Raw genomic sequence first — 17,369 nt, forward strand, 5'->3', positions numbered from 1 at the left:
GAAGTTTTATGGTGTTTAGATAGAAAGTCAGGGCATATGCGTCAGGGGCGGATTCAGGCTTGGGCGTGGCGGACTTGTGTTCCCACTTAAATTTGCAAAGCATGGGTTGTCTGGTGTAGATTTAGAAGATTTTAGGTTGAAACTTTCATTTCTCGCGAATTTTATCACAAAAAATTATCTACATTTAACCCACTCTAGAAGAATATTTAAAAAATTTAACCTCAAAATTTTTAAATGTGCACTCCTCCTAATCTAAAATCCTTGATCCGTCCCTGAAAGTGCTCTATGTATCTATCAGTATATCAGTAAGGACCACTTTTTAGGGCATTGACTGAAAATTCGTAAATTCCCATATTCGTTGTGATGTCACACTTTAATCAAGAATTTTCATAGTAGACTAGTCTTGCTTAATTTCATTGATTAATTCAAGGAATTTAAATTTACCAGAAGTCATACATGCTTTTGGGGGGGGGTCACTTCCTATAAACTAGTATATATACAAATGTGCCAAGTAGGTTGGTTTTTATCTAGAGTTAAAATTATTTTTAGTCATAAATTTTTCAATTCCTTTGTCAATAGGCTGTCATTTCTGAGGTATACTATATCAATGGGTCATATTTCTACAACTTTAATGTATAATTTATTGTTAAGAAAAACTTCCAATTATCACCAATTAATCTTCCATAAGTATCTGCTGCAGCTAATAGCCATGGGAAAAACTAAGTTGATTAGGTAACGGATTGATAAATTACAGATGCATGGGATTTGATCAAACGATTTTGTAATTTTGTGCCCTTTCTGCAACCTCTTGGAGACCTTTGTTTTTATTTATTTTTCCCTTAAGTGTAACTGTTTGTAAGAATCAGATTAAATGGGAAAAATCAGAAGTATGCATGTCAAAGCCCCACTGATCTGAAAATGTGATACCACTCAGGGATAGTTTCTCTATTTGAAAAGACCATTATTTGACCTCTGCACCACTGGCTTTGCTCAGAAATTTTTAAATTAGAATCGTAGAAAAATGAGATTTTTCCCATAGTTATCTGTCCTTGAAATGTTCATTTTCAGTGCATTTCAATGAAATTGTAACTCAATGGTCCAGCATGATGTGGAAATCTTGTCAGTTTTCCTTGATTCTGATAGTGATAATAGTCAACTGAAACTTTCAAAATGGTGATTTTTTTCATACCATGTTTCACCCACTGCCCGTCAGGTCGTACACATAGCCATAGACCTGTAATTAAAGATATACTCAAAAGTAGCACTAACCAATTGATTTTGAAATTTAAGAACTATTGAAATCATGTGATACTTACATTGTGTTTTCATCTGTATGATGATAAACAATACTGTTTAAGTACTACTGTATGTGGGGTACCAATATTCATGGTTTTCGTGGATAGGCCAAATCACAAATTTTGGTTCTCAACAAAAAGGAGGTTTCCATTGATGTATATACTGAAAATCTCAAAATCATGAATTCAAGAATCTATGAAATTGTACTTCTTCCCTAATCTAAGAATATTGGTATCCATGAATAATAGTTCTTTCACAGTATTTGTTGAAATTGTCAGTTTTTACTCGGAATTCATGTGACTTCTGAGTCTTAAAACCATCTGATGTCATTCAAATGACTTTTGGTTGATAACCTCCTTAAAAGTACCTTTACTGGCGGATAAATATTTAAATGTATCAAACTGATTATTTCATATAAATCTATTGCAAGTTTTTACAGAATACGATTGAAATAATATTTTACATTGGTTGTGGAAGAAAAATTCAAATACACATATAGAAATTTGAACTATATTTTCTTAATGCCTTTTATATCCATAGATATGGATTCCATGTGATTGGCTATGTTTAAAACTGAAAGTAATTTGTCAAAATTAATCATTGAGAAACAAAATAAGGCCAAAAATAAAATATTCTTTGTTTCCCCAATCCCGACCAACCCCAAAAAATCGTCGCGACCCAAATAATTTTTTTGCCAATTTTGTATAGAAATTATTTTGTAGTTGTTGCTAAAATCCATGTTAAGTATGGAAAATGGAGGAGCCAAATACAAGAAGGGGATGCTGTTCTTTAAAGCACATTCGGGTCTTTACCATATCCTCTAGATTGTTCATAAATTTAAATAAATACATAGACACCATTCTGTCAGTTTCTGTTACTGTTTATTCGGCTGGAAATTTTAAGAAACAATGGTAGAGATTTTTGAAGATGGAAATATATGAACAGAACCATCCCACACTAGTCTTGTAAAAGCAGACAGCTCTTACTTCTCCCCTGGTAGTGGGTGGTAAGGGGTTATTTTCGTGTACTGTTCCGGGCATTTTTTATCTTTCATGCATCATGATTAGGATTGTTTGTTTTTTTCCAGTTTTGATAACTCCTATGGTTAGGGTCTAAAATGTGTAACCCATACCCGCATCTGTACCAACTTCTTCCCGTACCCAAATATTGTTTGCTAAAATATTCCTTCTTACGCCACGTTTAAGAATTGAAAATGGCATGAGATGTGGAAAAGTCCGTTTTAATTCATTTCTAATCAAGGACTTGATGTATATTTTTCTGATATCTCTTGTTTGATCGGTTTTGTTAAGTCTAAAATGTGTAACTGGAAGTTGCCGTACCCAACTATTTATTGACTATTTCTCACTAACCTATCCCAATTTTAAGTTTTTCTAGAATTATTAAAGAGGTTAAAACTTCTCCTTAAGGCTATGGATAATGTTTGAAAGATTTGATATTTAAAAAAAAAAAGAAGTGATTGAGTTTGAATTTTATAACGTACCTAGCATCAATCCCCGTGCCAGCAAAGAATGGATGTGATCTTATCCAGAATATATGAAAAACAAAATCTCATAAACAGAGTCTGATGCTATTTTAATTTATGGTCAATGAAAATTTTAATTATATTATGACGTTTTATTGTCAAATATGCAATACATTAGTACAGACAACAAAAATACTGGACTTTGATTTTGGGTATGGGAATTTCGGGTTTACACATTTTAGACCTTTTGAAAACAGAAAATCGAATAAAATCTATTTTTTTCGACAAATGTTTTAAAAATCATTAATTCAAGCCTATCCATCATGTCATTTTGCAAATGTGTACCAACTTTCAGCTAGAAATATCAAGTAATAATGAAGAAATTGGAAGAAATTGGCAAAACAGTATTTGGGTACACAGAAAATATGGTACCGATACATTTTAGACCATACCATCGGCATGATAATTTTTTTTACAACATACTGATAAAACATGTTTCAAATCGCTCTGAGGGCATGCTATGTCATTTGTACTAGGTTTATCATAGTCCATTTTTTAAAGATACATTTTTTAATCATGCATGTGACTTTCACATTCCCACGAACTAAGGGATTTTATTTGCTTTTATTTTCCATGAACTGTGGAATGAATTATCATTCACCGTTCTTTAGTTCATGATACCACCTTTACCAATTACTTGGTAGCATTTCAAAATAACTACCATTTTTGGGCAGTATTTGAAAAAAAATTATTTGATTTTCAATTAAATCTTGTACATGTAGGAAAACATGTTATCCTGAGTTGAATGGTGATTTTGAAAATTTGATTGGAGCAGTCATTTTCCAAATTGCTGTTATTTTCCTGCTTTTTTGTATTGACATTTGCTCGATTTTCCACAATCCTTGGTTTTTGTACTAAACATGGTATCCTGAGTTGAATGATAATGGTGCATGTGTTAATTATAAACCGTGGTTTACTTCAGTATCTGTTTTTTTTCTGAATATTTGTGTAAAGCAAGCTATATAACTCAGTACTAAAGGGTATAGTTTTCTCTGCCTTCTGTGCAGCTGTTGGGGCAACAAAGGACAAGGAGGCCCTTAAAACACATTGTATTGTGTTACCAGTGTGCAGAGACTGCATTATTATTGGCAAAATACCACCTAAGAGAAATCCAATAATATAAATGATATCAAAATATACATAGAGTTTTATTTGATAAATCTGACATGAGGAAAATGATAAATTGATACACCATAAAACTAAAAATACTGGCCTATAATGCTGGTTTGTAATTCCTATTTACAAATGCCAAAAAAATAAAAAAATAAAAAAAAATAAAATATTTTACCTACCTACCTACCCACACCTGACTTGGTAGTGTTGGGTTTGGGGAAACAAACAATTATTTATTTTTGGCCTAAAAATGTAAAGAAATGAAACCAAAAAGAAAAGTAAGAAAACGAAAATTTAAATTGAAATTTTGAATCATCAGTATTTTGTGAATGTGTAGTTCAAATAGTGGTGAAAGTGCTGATTTCGTTGTAAATAATTAATCTTTTTGGAAATGCAGAAAGAACAAATTACCATCAACAGATTATAAAGTTTTTAAAATACCAACAAATATCTCCAACTTCCAAAGTTCAATGCCATCAGCACTTTGATTGTATAAATTTTGAACAATTCAAGTATTGATATTTAAATGGATGTTTTTGTTTATTGCATTTAATTGAAAATTTAGGGAAAACGTTCATTACATGTAATGGCGACTAGGAATGTTGGGTCATGCACAGATATCAACTTTTTTATATCATAAAACTTTTAAACCTTTCAAGGAAGTGTACATAGATATGTTTCCAAATGTCACCGGACAAGCTTAAAAATAGGAAATAAAGGGTTTGAAGGCCACATTTAATCAAATGTTTGTCACAAGATCCTTGAAGTGGTCGAAGAAATGGTATCCATTTTTAAAGTTGCATTGCAATGTCAAGAACTTCTTTACAATAAAACTTTTTCTTCTATGAAAGAAACTTCATCATTTATGTTTGAAATGACAGTTACAAAGTTTAGCAATTGGACAGTTTTATATCAATGTCATCAGTATTCCTGGAATGCAGAGGGTTTATATTATAGTTCCTGTTAAACTCACTGATTTAAGTACTTTTTATCAAACATTTCCTAAGGAATCAAGTCTTGTTTTGCATCATGTGAGAAATGAAATTTCAATGTCTTGCTAAGTCTCTTAAATTACAGGTATATGACCTAACAGAACTACCTAGTCCACCTGCCAAGATGAAAAAAACCCTTTTTTTTCAATCATTAATATCGCGCAATATGAAAATTAATATTTATTTGTTTGTTTGTTGGAATTTAACGTCGGAGCAAAATTAATATTAATATTTAAAATGCGTTGATTTGTCTGTTGAAAAGATCATTAAAAGATTTTATATTTATAAAGAAGGTAACAGCAACAGATATTGAATTATCTTTTGGGATCCTATCACTTCGCTACACTTTCTAGATATTCGAAGAATTTCCTCGATGGTCAGAAAAGAGAATATCCTGAAACTCAGTTGTTAGACAAACATTTGGTTAAACACAACTGTTCATGTATGATTGATTTAAACAAGTTTATTTAGGATACATGAAGTTTTAAAATCCTCACTGAAACAAAGTATGTTTATTAGAAAACTAACTGAAAGGGGGAGGCCTTGAGGCTATGTAACTTCTGGAAACACCTACAGGCTAAAATCAAGGTAAGGCAAGCTCGTGCAAAACCAAAAGGTGAACTTTTAGAGTAGGTCATATATATAGCAAGTACCGGTAATATTTTTTAGGTCAGTCAAATAAGCCAAACAAACAAAATTTTATTCATTTTAAAGTATAACATGCACTTGAAAAAGATAATTTATGAAAAGCAATTCAGGTTTTTTACTGATAACAGTTAACATATTAATTTAACATCATGTATGGCAAAGTCAGTTAAAAACTTCACCCTTTCTACAGATAAGAAGTCTAATTAGCAATTGAAACTTCATCTAAAGTTGTTGTGACTTCAAAAAGTCAACTACACCTATAAAATCCTGAGCCCTACCTGATATTAGTACTAAATGTTGTTTTAGTTGAATTTTTATTTGTATGGTGTTGAAAGTGGATGTAACAAAGGGACTTCATACCTACCAACTTGCATGATTTAAGAACAATTTTATGTCCATAACTGGTTATATGAATATGATCCAGAAAACCATGAATTTCTCCTGAAATAATCTACAAAAATTGTCCATTCATATATCTATCTCACTTGATATGGTTAAACTGGACCTCAAATACCTTTTACAAATGAACCAGTATTTATAACAGGGAAAGTCAGGAACCAATGGGTAGATGTTTGATATGTCATGCATATTTTACTTGTGTTAATAACATTGTTAGGACTGCTGTTTTTTTTTTGGGTGAACAATTTGTCATGAAGTGAATACAAGTGGCCATGGAATTAAATTTTCAATCAGATATTTCATTTTTACACTTCAAGGTATGCTTGCCAGTATTTTGTTTTGCTATTCATAATTAGCTCACCTGGCCTAAGGTTATGTGAGCTATTGCCATCACTTGTCATCCATCACTGTCTGTCCTCATCGTCTGTCGTCATTAACATTTCTTTAAAAATCTTTTCTGAAACCACTCAGTGGATTACTACCCAAATTAGTCACCCTTAAGGTATTGACTTTAAAAATTGTTTATTATGTACATGTAGTTCAAGTATAAAACATGGCTGCTGTTGCTATGTTGAGACCACAAGGGTCATGTCACCAATTTCAACAATTTCTCAAAAACTAAAAACCAATGTTGGAAAATAAATGTAAATTTCTTTCAGCTTCAAGAGCTCTCTCTCTACACAAGTTTCCATTAGGTTGAAGTTGTCGGACAACTCCTTGTTAGAGTTATTGCCCTTGAAAGGTGGAAAATGATGGGTTTTTTTTTTTAAATTTTTTCCACAGTTTTTGGTCAATACCTTAATAACTGTAATAGATCAAAAAAACTTTTGATTGATGAAATTATCTTTATGTTAAGGCCTTCAAAATTATTCATGGCTCAAAGTTGTAGGATGCCACCTTGTTAAGAGTGATTATCCTTGAAGGGCATAAATTGAACCAGGCGAGTGATTCAAGCTTTCAGTTGCTTTTAGTTTTTAAACATTTTAAATAGAGGTGGAGGCTAGGGTCAAAATTAAGTACTGGTTCATTTCTTTTTAACATTGAATGCAAATAAACCATGCATGGACATTAGAAAGTGGCAATTTAGTATTTTTCCCCATAGTAGAAGTCTTCATAATTATGGTGATTTCTTTGGTAATTACAAGTGAAATCTAATAGCAAAAACATATACTTTCTGTGACAAATGCAGAATATGTATAAGCTGGTGCCTCATGAAAATAAAAAAAAAAGTGATTGGACATACCCCTTACTGATCGAACCCAGATCTTGACTTGAGATGCAGTGTATTAATGATCAGCTGTTGTGTGGGGAGAACTCCAAAGTATAATCTTTACCAGATATACATGTGCTTCAGAGGAAATTTGTTTTCTTCCAGGAAATGGGAAGCCTTTATTGCAGTATGCCTTAGTACATTTTAATATCGTACAACCAGAAAAGTTTAGTTCTACTTCCTGTTTAAGTCTTAACATCTGAGTAGTTTTGGTGGAGTACAGATTTACAAATATGGTATGTATATGTAATTCTATATAGGAAGATCCTATTGAAGTATGGCTACTATTCTTATTCATCATGTCCAGATATACATGTACTTCAGAGAATTTTTTTTCTTCCAGGAAATGGGAAGACTTTATTGCAGTATGCCCAAGTACATTTTAATATCATACAACCAGAAAAGTTAAAGTTTTACTTCATGTTTAAGTGGTATCTTAACACAAATATGGTATGTATATGTAATTCTATATAGGAAGATAGAATGAAAGTATGGCCACTGTTCTTATTCATCATGTCATGAGTTTTCTTCCTGTTTATTCATCTGTGTAATAAGTGTTTGTCAATTTATCAGTGAAATCTGTCTAAACCTATCTGCTGTCAGAAAAAATAATTTGCTCAATATATGTAGATGTTTGGTTTACACAGGTTCAGATATCTTTAATCTGGTTTAGACAGATTTCTAGTTAATTCATGGTTTGTTTTTGGCATGTTTTAATGTACCACTTCCTGAGGATTCAAACTTCAGCATGGTGAAATGTACATTTATCACCTTCACAAATACAGTTCTTGTAGAATAGAATGCCAGCTGACACATCTATGTTGATTCTTTATTTCATATATATATATTTTGATAAAGAGTAATTTAGTAAATTCTTTGAATGTGCATGAAATAGTGCTTCTTATGTCAAATCCATCATTAAAAAAAGAACAATATATAGAAGTGGGGTATGTATCTATATGTCATTATTAAATTAGCATTGTTTATTTAGAGTGTACTTTCACAATTGATGTCAAAATATGATGTTATGTACATGCACACATGGCTGATCATTGTGACATTTGAAGTGTGCAGGTGCCTGCTGTTTATTATAACTTATCTGGGGAATACATGCCAAATTTTTCCTGGTGTAGGTATACTTTTTGTGGATAAAATGTAATCTGCATGTAGAGGTTGCTTAAAAACATGCTGTTTTTTTTATGTTGTTGAATTAGGAAGGAACAACATGATATATTCATTTATGTATACTCTGAAGTGTATTGACTCTTTATACACTAAGCCAATTTATTACATTACACAGAAACTTTTGAAGATTATTACTGATAAATTAGAGATTCAGTTTATATAGACATAATCATACATACATGTAGGTAGCATAACATATCAAATACAGTTGATTCTCGTTATCTCGAAATTGGAGGGACCAGGAGAAAAGTTCGACTCAACCGAAGTTCGACTTAACGAAATCAATGAAGTTCGAGCAGCAGAAAGGGGAGATAACCATGGACGAGAATGACAAAATAAGTACAACTGGATCCGGTTACATATTCTGTGTATACTGGGTTGTCGTAAATTATTTTTGTTATTGTTTGTACTTTGATGAATTCTTGTTTTTCTATGTTTCTATGTTGTTTGAATAATGTTGAATAAAATAGTTTTTTTTATTGTCATAGTTATTTTTTTCTAATGACGACTGAAAATTACGCTTTTTAAGTTCAAATTCAAAGCGTAATTTTAAGTTGTCAGAAGAATATAAACTTGTTTCAAATGTGTTAAAGACTAAGATACTGCATAAAATAAAGATAATAAACGATTACAAAATTTATTACAATTTTAAATGATCAAGCACTATATGAACAATAACAATAACATTTGTGGATGAGAAAACAATTTTACAATTTAAAGTTACTACATAAAAGCACTATTCTGCAGACGTACTGGGTGTCATAAACTCTGACATAAACTCTGAAATGTCACTTTGTTTTACACATAAACTTAGTAAATGTTCTTTCATTATGAAATTTGACACATCATTAAATTTCTTTGTTGCAACACTGGAGTTATTCAGAAATTTTAGTTGTGCGGTGATAATGTCTAATGCGGACATAACAGCGGCATCTGGTGGTCGTTTTGGTGCTGGTTCATCTTCTTCGTCGCTAGTGACTGATTCTGCGGCATTTCTAGATGAAATAATGTCTTCGATAATATCGTTGTCGGTCATCTGAGTTGATGTTGACACGTTGTCATCTACTGTTGCATAGGCGTCAAAGTTCACATCGGAGGAAAGGCCAATCCTGCGTAGTTGTGAATAGTGGGATATCATCGTCGATTTCGTTGTCGGGAACTGGGTCAGAAGACTCTCTAACCAACCTGATGAACATTCAAAGTCATTTTCTGAAATTCCCAAATTTGTAGCAAAACACCTAGCCTTTTCTCTTAATAAATCACCAGATATAGCAACATTTTGATTTCTTACAGTTTTAAACCATTTTAACAATGCTTCCTCAATTTCAGGAAATTTAGCAGTTCTACATTTTTTTCTCTGTGCACCCATCTCACCAGAAAGATATTTTGTTTTTATGTCTTCACTTTTTTTTAACCATGTCGAAAGAGTAGACATTGGAATGCCAAAATCAGCAGCAATTTGCTTTTTAGACTTACCACCACGTTCAACTGTCATAATTGCGTCATACTTGGTTTCATAAGACTTAGCATCTAACTTTCTTTTTATACCTTTACCTGCTACTGCCGAACCAGCTATCCCCCCGGGTTTTACCCCGGATCCTTCACTGGTTTGATCAGCATTTGTAATATTGGCTATCCCCCCGAGACTAGGCCCGGGTCCTTCACCAAGATCACGTGTAACAGTATCATCAGAAGACATTCTGAAAGGCATACCAAAAGCCACATTGATACCATTTTTATATGAAATCTCATTAATTCTCAAATCAAGTAAAAACATTAAATCCTTTGCTTTCACAGAAACGCCGAAAATGTTCAAGATCCGCTTGGCCAATTGCTATTCATCCACAAGCGTATATGTTTGTTTAAAATTGTAATTAATAAAACATCAAGATTTTAATAACAACAATCTTATTTTAACGACCCATTGAGTTCAGATAACGGTAATTATTTTATACACACCCAAGCGTAGACATCTTGTCAAAAACACAAATGCCGACAATGGTCTTTGATCATTAAATAAAAGAAATCTAATTGCATTAATAAAATATTTCATAGTTTTATTAATTATAGAAATACAGGTAACAAGTCATCTAATCAAAATCATCATCGAAAGGTGTAATAAACTAATTAATGGTGACACAGGGCCTCGACAGGTAAAATGATTTGACACTTTGACATGTAATTTACCCTAATTAGTTCGAGATAACCATTGACTTTTACAAGGAAATTCATTGAAGTGACTTAATTTTTACTTCGAGAAAACCGAAATTTCGACTCATCCAGTTTCGACTAAAAAGAAGTAAAATAACATAGACAAATAGGCATTTTTTCCGGACTTCGACAAAATTTCGACTTAACCGAAATTTCGAGTCATCCGAGTTCGAGACAACGAGAGTCGACTGTATATACATGTATATAAAATGCTTCTCTACACCAAATAATTGCCTCTATGATTTTTCTCTTAAAAACCAACCCCCCTTTTCACCTTAATTTGTATTAGGTTCAGAGGGTGTAAACATGATGACTCAGTTGTAACATTTAGATACAGAAAACTACTTGTAAACTGAGGGTGATAATTGTTTGCATGTGTATGTAGTGAATTACATTGTATTGAAGTTTATAAGAAGAAAAGTATTGTTTTTTTAATTTAATAGAACTGAACAATATATTTTTATCTGTTTACCTATCCTTATGCATTGGGGATTTAAATCTTCAATAAAACTGTGTAAGTTGGTCCAAGTATATTGGGCGAATTTATCGCTAGAAAACTGGTTTCGGTTTTGGTTCTCGGTTTTGAAAACTGGTTTGGAACTGGTTCAAAACCAACTTATGGTTTTCTAATTTTAAATAAACAAGTAGGTTTTCTTTTTAAGTTTGATAAACATGGCTGACTGTCAACAGTTTCAAATCAATTTATTGATACAATTGTTATCTGAGGGTGACGAAGAGCTCGAGAAAAATAGCTATGTTAAAATAAGTCAACATATTAAGAAAAGAGGTATGTTTGATGCATTTCTGGCATGCATCCATGAGCGCAGGAAAATTCCAAGAGTGGAAAACTTTGTTGAAAGTGTAGTACCTGCTTACACCCCTGATGATTTTAGAAACAGATTTAGAATGAATCGGTCAACTTTTGACAAATTGATTCAACACCTGTCAGAGAAGTTAACTGTGGGAAATAAGGGTGGTTACATGAGAATATCTGTTGAGAAACAATTATTAATATATATAAGGTATGCCTGTTCTCAGCAAACACTTAGAGATATAGCAGATAATTTTGGTGTATGTGAAGCAACCGTACATTTTGTAGTACGCCGCACTTCATCTATAATATGTAGTTTTATGTTGCCCAGTTTAATCAAGTGGCCAACAGGGATGCATGTACAGAGAATAACTGAGGCTTTTTTCGCAGCAAAGGGGTTTCCAGGTATCTTGGGTGCCATTGATGGGTCTCATATCCCAATTAGGACACCCTCTGTAGATGCAGAACAATATTACAACAGAAAAAAATTTCCCTCTGTTGTTTTGCAAGCTGTATGTGACAGAAATTTACATTTCCATGACGTGTTTTGCGGATGGCCCGGGTCAGTACATGATTCTAGGGTTTTAAAAAATTCACCGTTGTTTGACAAAGTTTCAAATAATAAGGAAGAAATGTTTCCTGGAAATACACATTTGATCGGGGATTCAGCTTATGGGTTGAGTAACTGGTTGATAACACCTTATAAAGACTTTGGAAATCTCAGTGTTGAGCAGAAAAGATACAATTTCATTCATTCGTCTACTCGCATGCCTATTGAACAAGCTTTTGGTGCCTTAAAAGGGAGGTTTCGTCGTTTAAAATATGTTGACATGTTGGATATTCCTCAAATTGTAAAATTCATACTAAGCTGTTGCGTTTTACACGAGCTTTGTTTATTGAATGAAGATGACTTTGGTGAATACCTTGAAGAAGGACTGAGAGACAATGAAGAAGTCAATGACTTCCATGATTTTCTACCAAGGCAACCCTCTGCAGAACAAAAGCGACAGTCTATTGTAGACCTTCTATAGAAATGCTTTGATGAGAAAATATTAAAATATTTTGTAAAGATTAGCTTATGATATCTGGACAGAAAATATAACACAGGCAATGCTTGAACTCTCTCTGTTTTTACATCCATCCAAAATCTGTATTTCTCAAGTGTTTTCAGGAGTAAAATTTCATTAAAATTAGTGTGTTTTGCCTAAACTGAAGTTCAATGAACACAGTTTAAAATGTGAATAAAAAAATTTTTATTAAAAACAAGTTCTCTCATGTAAATACCTTTCGATATTAGTGGCAGATCTAGGGATACGTTGGACCTGAGAACTTATAGTTCCTGAGATATGGCCTTTAACCGTCCTACTTTAATGCATTGAAAATTATCAGTCACTTAACCAGAAAACCAAGGTCGAAAAAGGGAATGCAGCTTTGCTATACATGTTATCACTGGGGCATATAAATACCAAGTTAGATTTGAGTTTTACAGTGTGTTATGTTTGAGCATCAATAGGGTTAAGGTTAAGTTGATTAAAAGTACAAACATAACACGATGTCAAACTCATATCTAATTAGTGCTTTATGCAAGATTATCAAAAGGAGGAAAGGTGGATAAAAAAAACTAGTTTAACCCCACCACATATGTGCCTCTCCTAAGCCAGAAATCTTTGTCAAAGTTTTTGTTTGACCTTGTCATCTTCATGACCTGTGTTCATTGTTTGGTCTTTCATTGATAATATAGGGATTGGTATTGGATCTTGTGAATTGTATTTCAAGTCTTGGGCCAATGCAAGACTGTGCGCATTGACCTCTGGTCATGTTGAAGACTGCTGGCTGTTTTTCATTGTGATTTTAAGTCCTGTTTGTTTGTGTTGGTTGTGTCGCATACCCATTTTCCACATCTCTTTATTGTCTATAATAATTAAATGGAGGTGTTCATCAAACTTTCTGAAAAGTAAACTGTCACTGGTGAAGAAATACATATATGTATGTCTGGCTCTGCTTAAAAATTATACAGCAGCATACATGTATATTTATGTTGTTTATTCTTAGTAAGTGTTAGACAGATAAATTCCAAGTTTGTTTGCTGGGATTATTAATAGCTGGAGATGAAAAGACTTCCATTTTTGACAAATCTCACAAATCGAATCATGAAAATCAATAAAAATTTTATTTCAAAATGTATTCCAACATTTAAAATGAATGAAATAAAAATAATAAATGAAAGCACCTAAGCTCATAATACCCAATGCCAAAAAGCTTCGCTGAGTGCAGAATGTCGATACAACAGGAACATGTTGAACCCTGTATGTTTGAGGCCCAATATCATGGATAGTCAATTGCTCTAGACACATATGCATGCAGCCTTTAGTGGATTGACAATTTTCTAAAAATTTGAAAATCTAACGTAAAATAAAAAAGTTGATTTTTGGGGTGTGGTACATCTTTGCTCATCCCCTCCAATAGCAAAGTAACAGTGCAACATATATCAAATCAATAGACACATTTAGTTGACAGAGTTTAATGAAGAATTCAATAAAAAAAAAGAATTTTCAAACTTGAATGAATATTTTACAGCAGATTTGTCAGTACAACTGTTTTGGCCCCTTTTGTCCCTTTTTCTAAAACGGTAGCGGTCACAAACCCATAGTACTATACCTAACTTATTTTACTGGCTACAAACATCATATCAAAATTTTATAACAATTGATCAATATTTCCCCATGTTATCGCACAGAAACAAAATGTCCACATACAACGACATCACCATAACATAATGATCACAAAAACTTTGCTGTCATACAAAAACCTGAAAACAATTACAAAAGGAATCTTATTTTTTCATTAAAGCAACCATCTGAGACATAAGTTCAAGTTTTTTGTCTTCTTTTTCCATTTTATCGCAATGTTGTTTTTTGAGTTCAGACAGTAGTTCCTCCTGCTCTTTTTTGTAATCTTCTCTCATGGTTTCCATCAAGGTAAAAACATGACTTGTTTTCTTTTTTGCTTGCTTTTGTGGTGTATCCTCTGAAATTGACAAACAATCTGTTTTTCGTTTTGTCGGTGGACTGTCACTAGTCTCAGAATTACCTAGACTATCACTCTCAGCAACTGATTCGTTATCACTGCCAAAATCATTATCTTTGGTGATAGAGCCTAGAGTAAAAACTGGTTTAACATTGGCTTTGTAACCATATGCTTCCTCAAGCTCCTTGAAAAATGGGCATTCTTTTTTGTCAATAGGTCTCCAACAACATTAATGGGAATGGCCTTCAGCGTATTGCTGAATTACACTCAATACAACCATACATGTAGTGTATGGATATGGAGAAAATATATCCTATACAATGGAATATCTCATTAAAACAAATACAAATGTAACTGTTTGTTTCCCCCAATTGACCGAACCATACCATATGTAGTAAGATGTGGGAAGGTAGATAGGTATTTTTTTTTCTTACATGGTATCATTTACCATTAATGTACTTGACCCCCCCCCCCCAAAAAAAAAAGGAGCAAAAAGAAGAAAATAAAACAAATTCTTCACAATAAAGGCAATAAATTTTTTTTGTTCAGATCAATTTTTCCGGGTTGGTCAGGATTTGGGAAACAAACAATTTTTAATTTTTAGCCTAATAGAACATCCAAAAGTCAGCATGTTTTTACCTATGGGCTTTGAACAAACAAACTTCTCAAAGTCTGACGACCAGTCTACCAATGTGTTGAAAATCCACGGACTTATATCTTTGACAGCATCCTGTCCATCTTCTGTAAGATTGTCCATCACATGCTGATATACTGTATCACTTCTTTTCTTTGTTATAATCGGAATATCTGCAGGGTCCGCAGCTTTCAAAAATTTGTCAGCATCTGACTGGTTGCTAGCCAAATAAGATTTAAGAATGTCTGTACCAAAAAATCTGTGGTACCTTCTTGGTACTAACTCTGAAAATGGGCCAATACATGCTGGTTCTCTAGTTAAATCTATAAAAAAACAAAAACACTTGTGTCATTTATACATTTGTACATGTATGTTTGTTTTAACATGTTTATACACAAAACTGATGTTGGTTGATAACAAGAGCAAGATTCAATATCCCCCACTGTTAAGATTCATGAAAATCCATGAAGGCTTCCTCAGGTTTTCCTTGAAAATCAAATCTCTTCTCATAAACATACACTTTGCGAAAATATGTAAATTAAGTGCTAGATTCACTAACTATCATATTTGGCCTAAAAACACGTAAAAATTTAAAATAAGTTTTCTTATGATTTTTTATTTTTAAAAATTATCTGGAATCATGATATGTTAACTCTACATTCCATACCACTGATTTATATTGATTAGTGATTGACAGTATTGGAATTCTTTAATTAAAATTGGCAATTTGACAATTTGATTAAGAAGGCACTTCCATAGATAGGAGGTGTTGCTGTGATTTTACCTTATGTATTATTATCCCAAAACAGCACCCTTATTCCATAAGGCACAAAAAGGTATGTGTGGTTCCGGTTTATAATGGCCCCTCTGAGGGCCTCAAAAAAATAGGGTCGGTAGGTAATTTATTTTTTTAAAACTAGTGTAAATGGGAAGTTAATTTCAATTTTAACGTTACTTAAGCAAAAATGACAATAAGAAGTCTAGGGTCTGCATGAAAAACTAGGGAAGGAAAGGATACCAGAAACACATATTTTTTTATCTTGCCTATTAATTGACACCTAGATGATGATGGAACTTACATGTATATATTCCTAATTGTACTCTCATTCCAGGATTAAAACATTGTTATAAATCTCGAATCAGCAGCTGCACTACCCCTGAGATAAATTTTATTAAAATGAAAATATTATTGACCACATCATATTTTTTATTAGTCTATTTTTCCTGACCTATTAATATACAATATTGTGTATTCTCAAGCTGAAAATTTGTACATGTTGTATATACATTTATCCTGCAATGATAGTTTTTACTATACAGATAAAGCCCTACATATTTTTTTTGCCTTGCTTGTATACTATGTACAGGATATCGATTTAAGCCGTGCCCACTTCCAGTATTTATGAACAAACAGAAATCCCCAAAATATTCATTTTTAGATTATATATTCCGTAAACTGAAGGTGTTTTGTGCATTGCAGGATAAAAACAATATATAATTAGTGTCTTTAGATATTAAATGTATTTGTACTCAGCACTAAACAGATTGAATGCTCGCCAAAGGCTCGCACGTCAATCTGTTTCTAAGCCATGAACAAATACAGTTGATATTTAAAGACACTAACTATATATTGTCTATGTATCTACGTACCTATTCCACCAGAAGATGCAGAACGTTTTATCATCAGCCCCACCACCAGGAGATAGTGAGGTCTGTATCATATTTTATGGATTTTCATAAATTGTTCTTATCAATTGAATTGTGCAACAGCCTACTTGATTTTCATTCTGAGCTTCTTGCATCTCCCAAGCATGCTCCGGGATATAGGGGCCTTTTGCTCATTGCTTGGGATATTTACATGTGAGTGACACAGCATATACGATCTATAAATAGATAACTGAATAAGAATATACTTACTTGTTGTGTGTGTAGGTTCTTGACACTCATGGTTTAAAAAAACCTCCATCAATGCATTTGTATATTTGCATTTTTCGCATTGAAAAACAATGTCTTGGCTGGTTGCCGCCATATTGCTCACACGCGAAACCAAACCATGGAACCACACTTCGAGCAGTTTCGTCAGTTTGATGAACCGGTTTTGGTTTTAAAAAAATAAATGAGAAAACCAGTTCAAGTTTCAAACTAGTTTAAAACCAGTTTAAAGAAATAAATGAAAAGTTTGGTAAACTAGTTCGAAACTAAAACTAGTTTCCGTGCAATGAATTCGCCCAATTGATATT

At 32.7% G+C, this 17,369-nt stretch overlaps 3 protein-coding genes across 9 annotated transcripts in view; 1 reads left to right on the forward strand and 2 right to left on the reverse strand.

Annotated features, from left to right (window-relative positions):
• Positions 1-17,369, forward strand: part of LOC148627148 (plexin-A4-like) — a 219,591-nt gene that overhangs the window by 6,309 nt on the left and 195,913 nt on the right. For all 5 annotated transcript variants that reach the window (XM_088568591.1, XM_088568599.1, XM_088568559.1 and 2 more), the window contains exon 2: positions 7,367-7,497. The gene's annotated coding sequence lies outside the window, so the exon portion shown is untranslated. The remainder of the gene's footprint in view (positions 1-7,366; positions 7,498-17,369) is intronic.
• On the reverse strand, positions 8,217-10,223 carry LOC148627149 (uncharacterized). Its single transcript, XM_088568644.1, has 2 exons — positions 10,001-10,223; positions 8,217-9,631 (listed from the first exon to the last, which is right to left on the reverse strand). The coding sequence occupies exons 1-2, from the start codon at positions 10,221-10,223 to the stop codon at positions 9,183-9,185; spliced, it is 672 nt and encodes a 223-aa protein (XP_088424770.1). The 3' UTR covers positions 8,217-9,182.
• On the reverse strand, positions 13,617-17,367 carry LOC148627150 (uncharacterized). Of its 3 annotated transcripts, XM_088568690.1 has the most exons (3): positions 17,047-17,367; positions 16,209-16,286; positions 13,617-15,452 (listed from the first exon to the last, which is right to left on the reverse strand). In XM_088568690.1, exons 2-3 carry the CDS (start codon positions 16,234-16,236, stop codon positions 15,064-15,066), a joined length of 417 nt encoding a protein of 138 aa, XP_088424816.1. In that variant the 5' UTR covers positions 16,237-16,286; positions 17,047-17,367; the 3' UTR covers positions 13,617-15,063. The 3 variants fall into 3 exon arrangements, with proteins under 3 accessions (XP_088424816.1, XP_088424795.1, XP_088424805.1); XM_088568669.1 differs by lacking the exon at positions 16,209-16,286; XM_088568679.1 differs by having other exon boundaries at positions 16,209-17,367.

This window comes from Perna viridis, chromosome 1 (genome assembly GCF_037379345.1).
Source record: "Perna viridis isolate PV_CMFRI_1.1 ecotype Kerala chromosome 1, ASM3737934v1, whole genome shotgun sequence".
Lineage (NCBI taxonomy): Eukaryota > Metazoa > Mollusca > Bivalvia > Mytilida > Mytilidae > Perna > Perna viridis.

What these genes read in the sequence shown, in the direction of transcription:
- LOC148627149 (XM_088568644.1), bottom strand. Translation starts at nt 10,223, where the DNA reads ATGTTTTTACTTGATTTGAGAATTAATGAGATTTCATATAAAAATGGT. An exon ending in AGCTGGTTCGGCAGTAGCAG is followed by an intron (nt 9,632 to 10,000) that starts GTAAAGGTATAA and finishes AATGTTCATCAG; the next exon opens with GTTGGTTAGAGAGTCTTCTG.
- LOC148627150 (XM_088568669.1), bottom strand. Translation starts at nt 17,158, where the DNA reads ATGGCGGCAACCAGCCAAGACATTGTTTTTCAATGCGAAAAATGCAAA. An exon ending in AGAACCTACACACACAACAA is followed by an intron (nt 15,453 to 17,046) that starts GTAAGTATATTC and finishes GTTTTTTTATAG; the next exon opens with ATTTAACTAGAGAACCAGCA.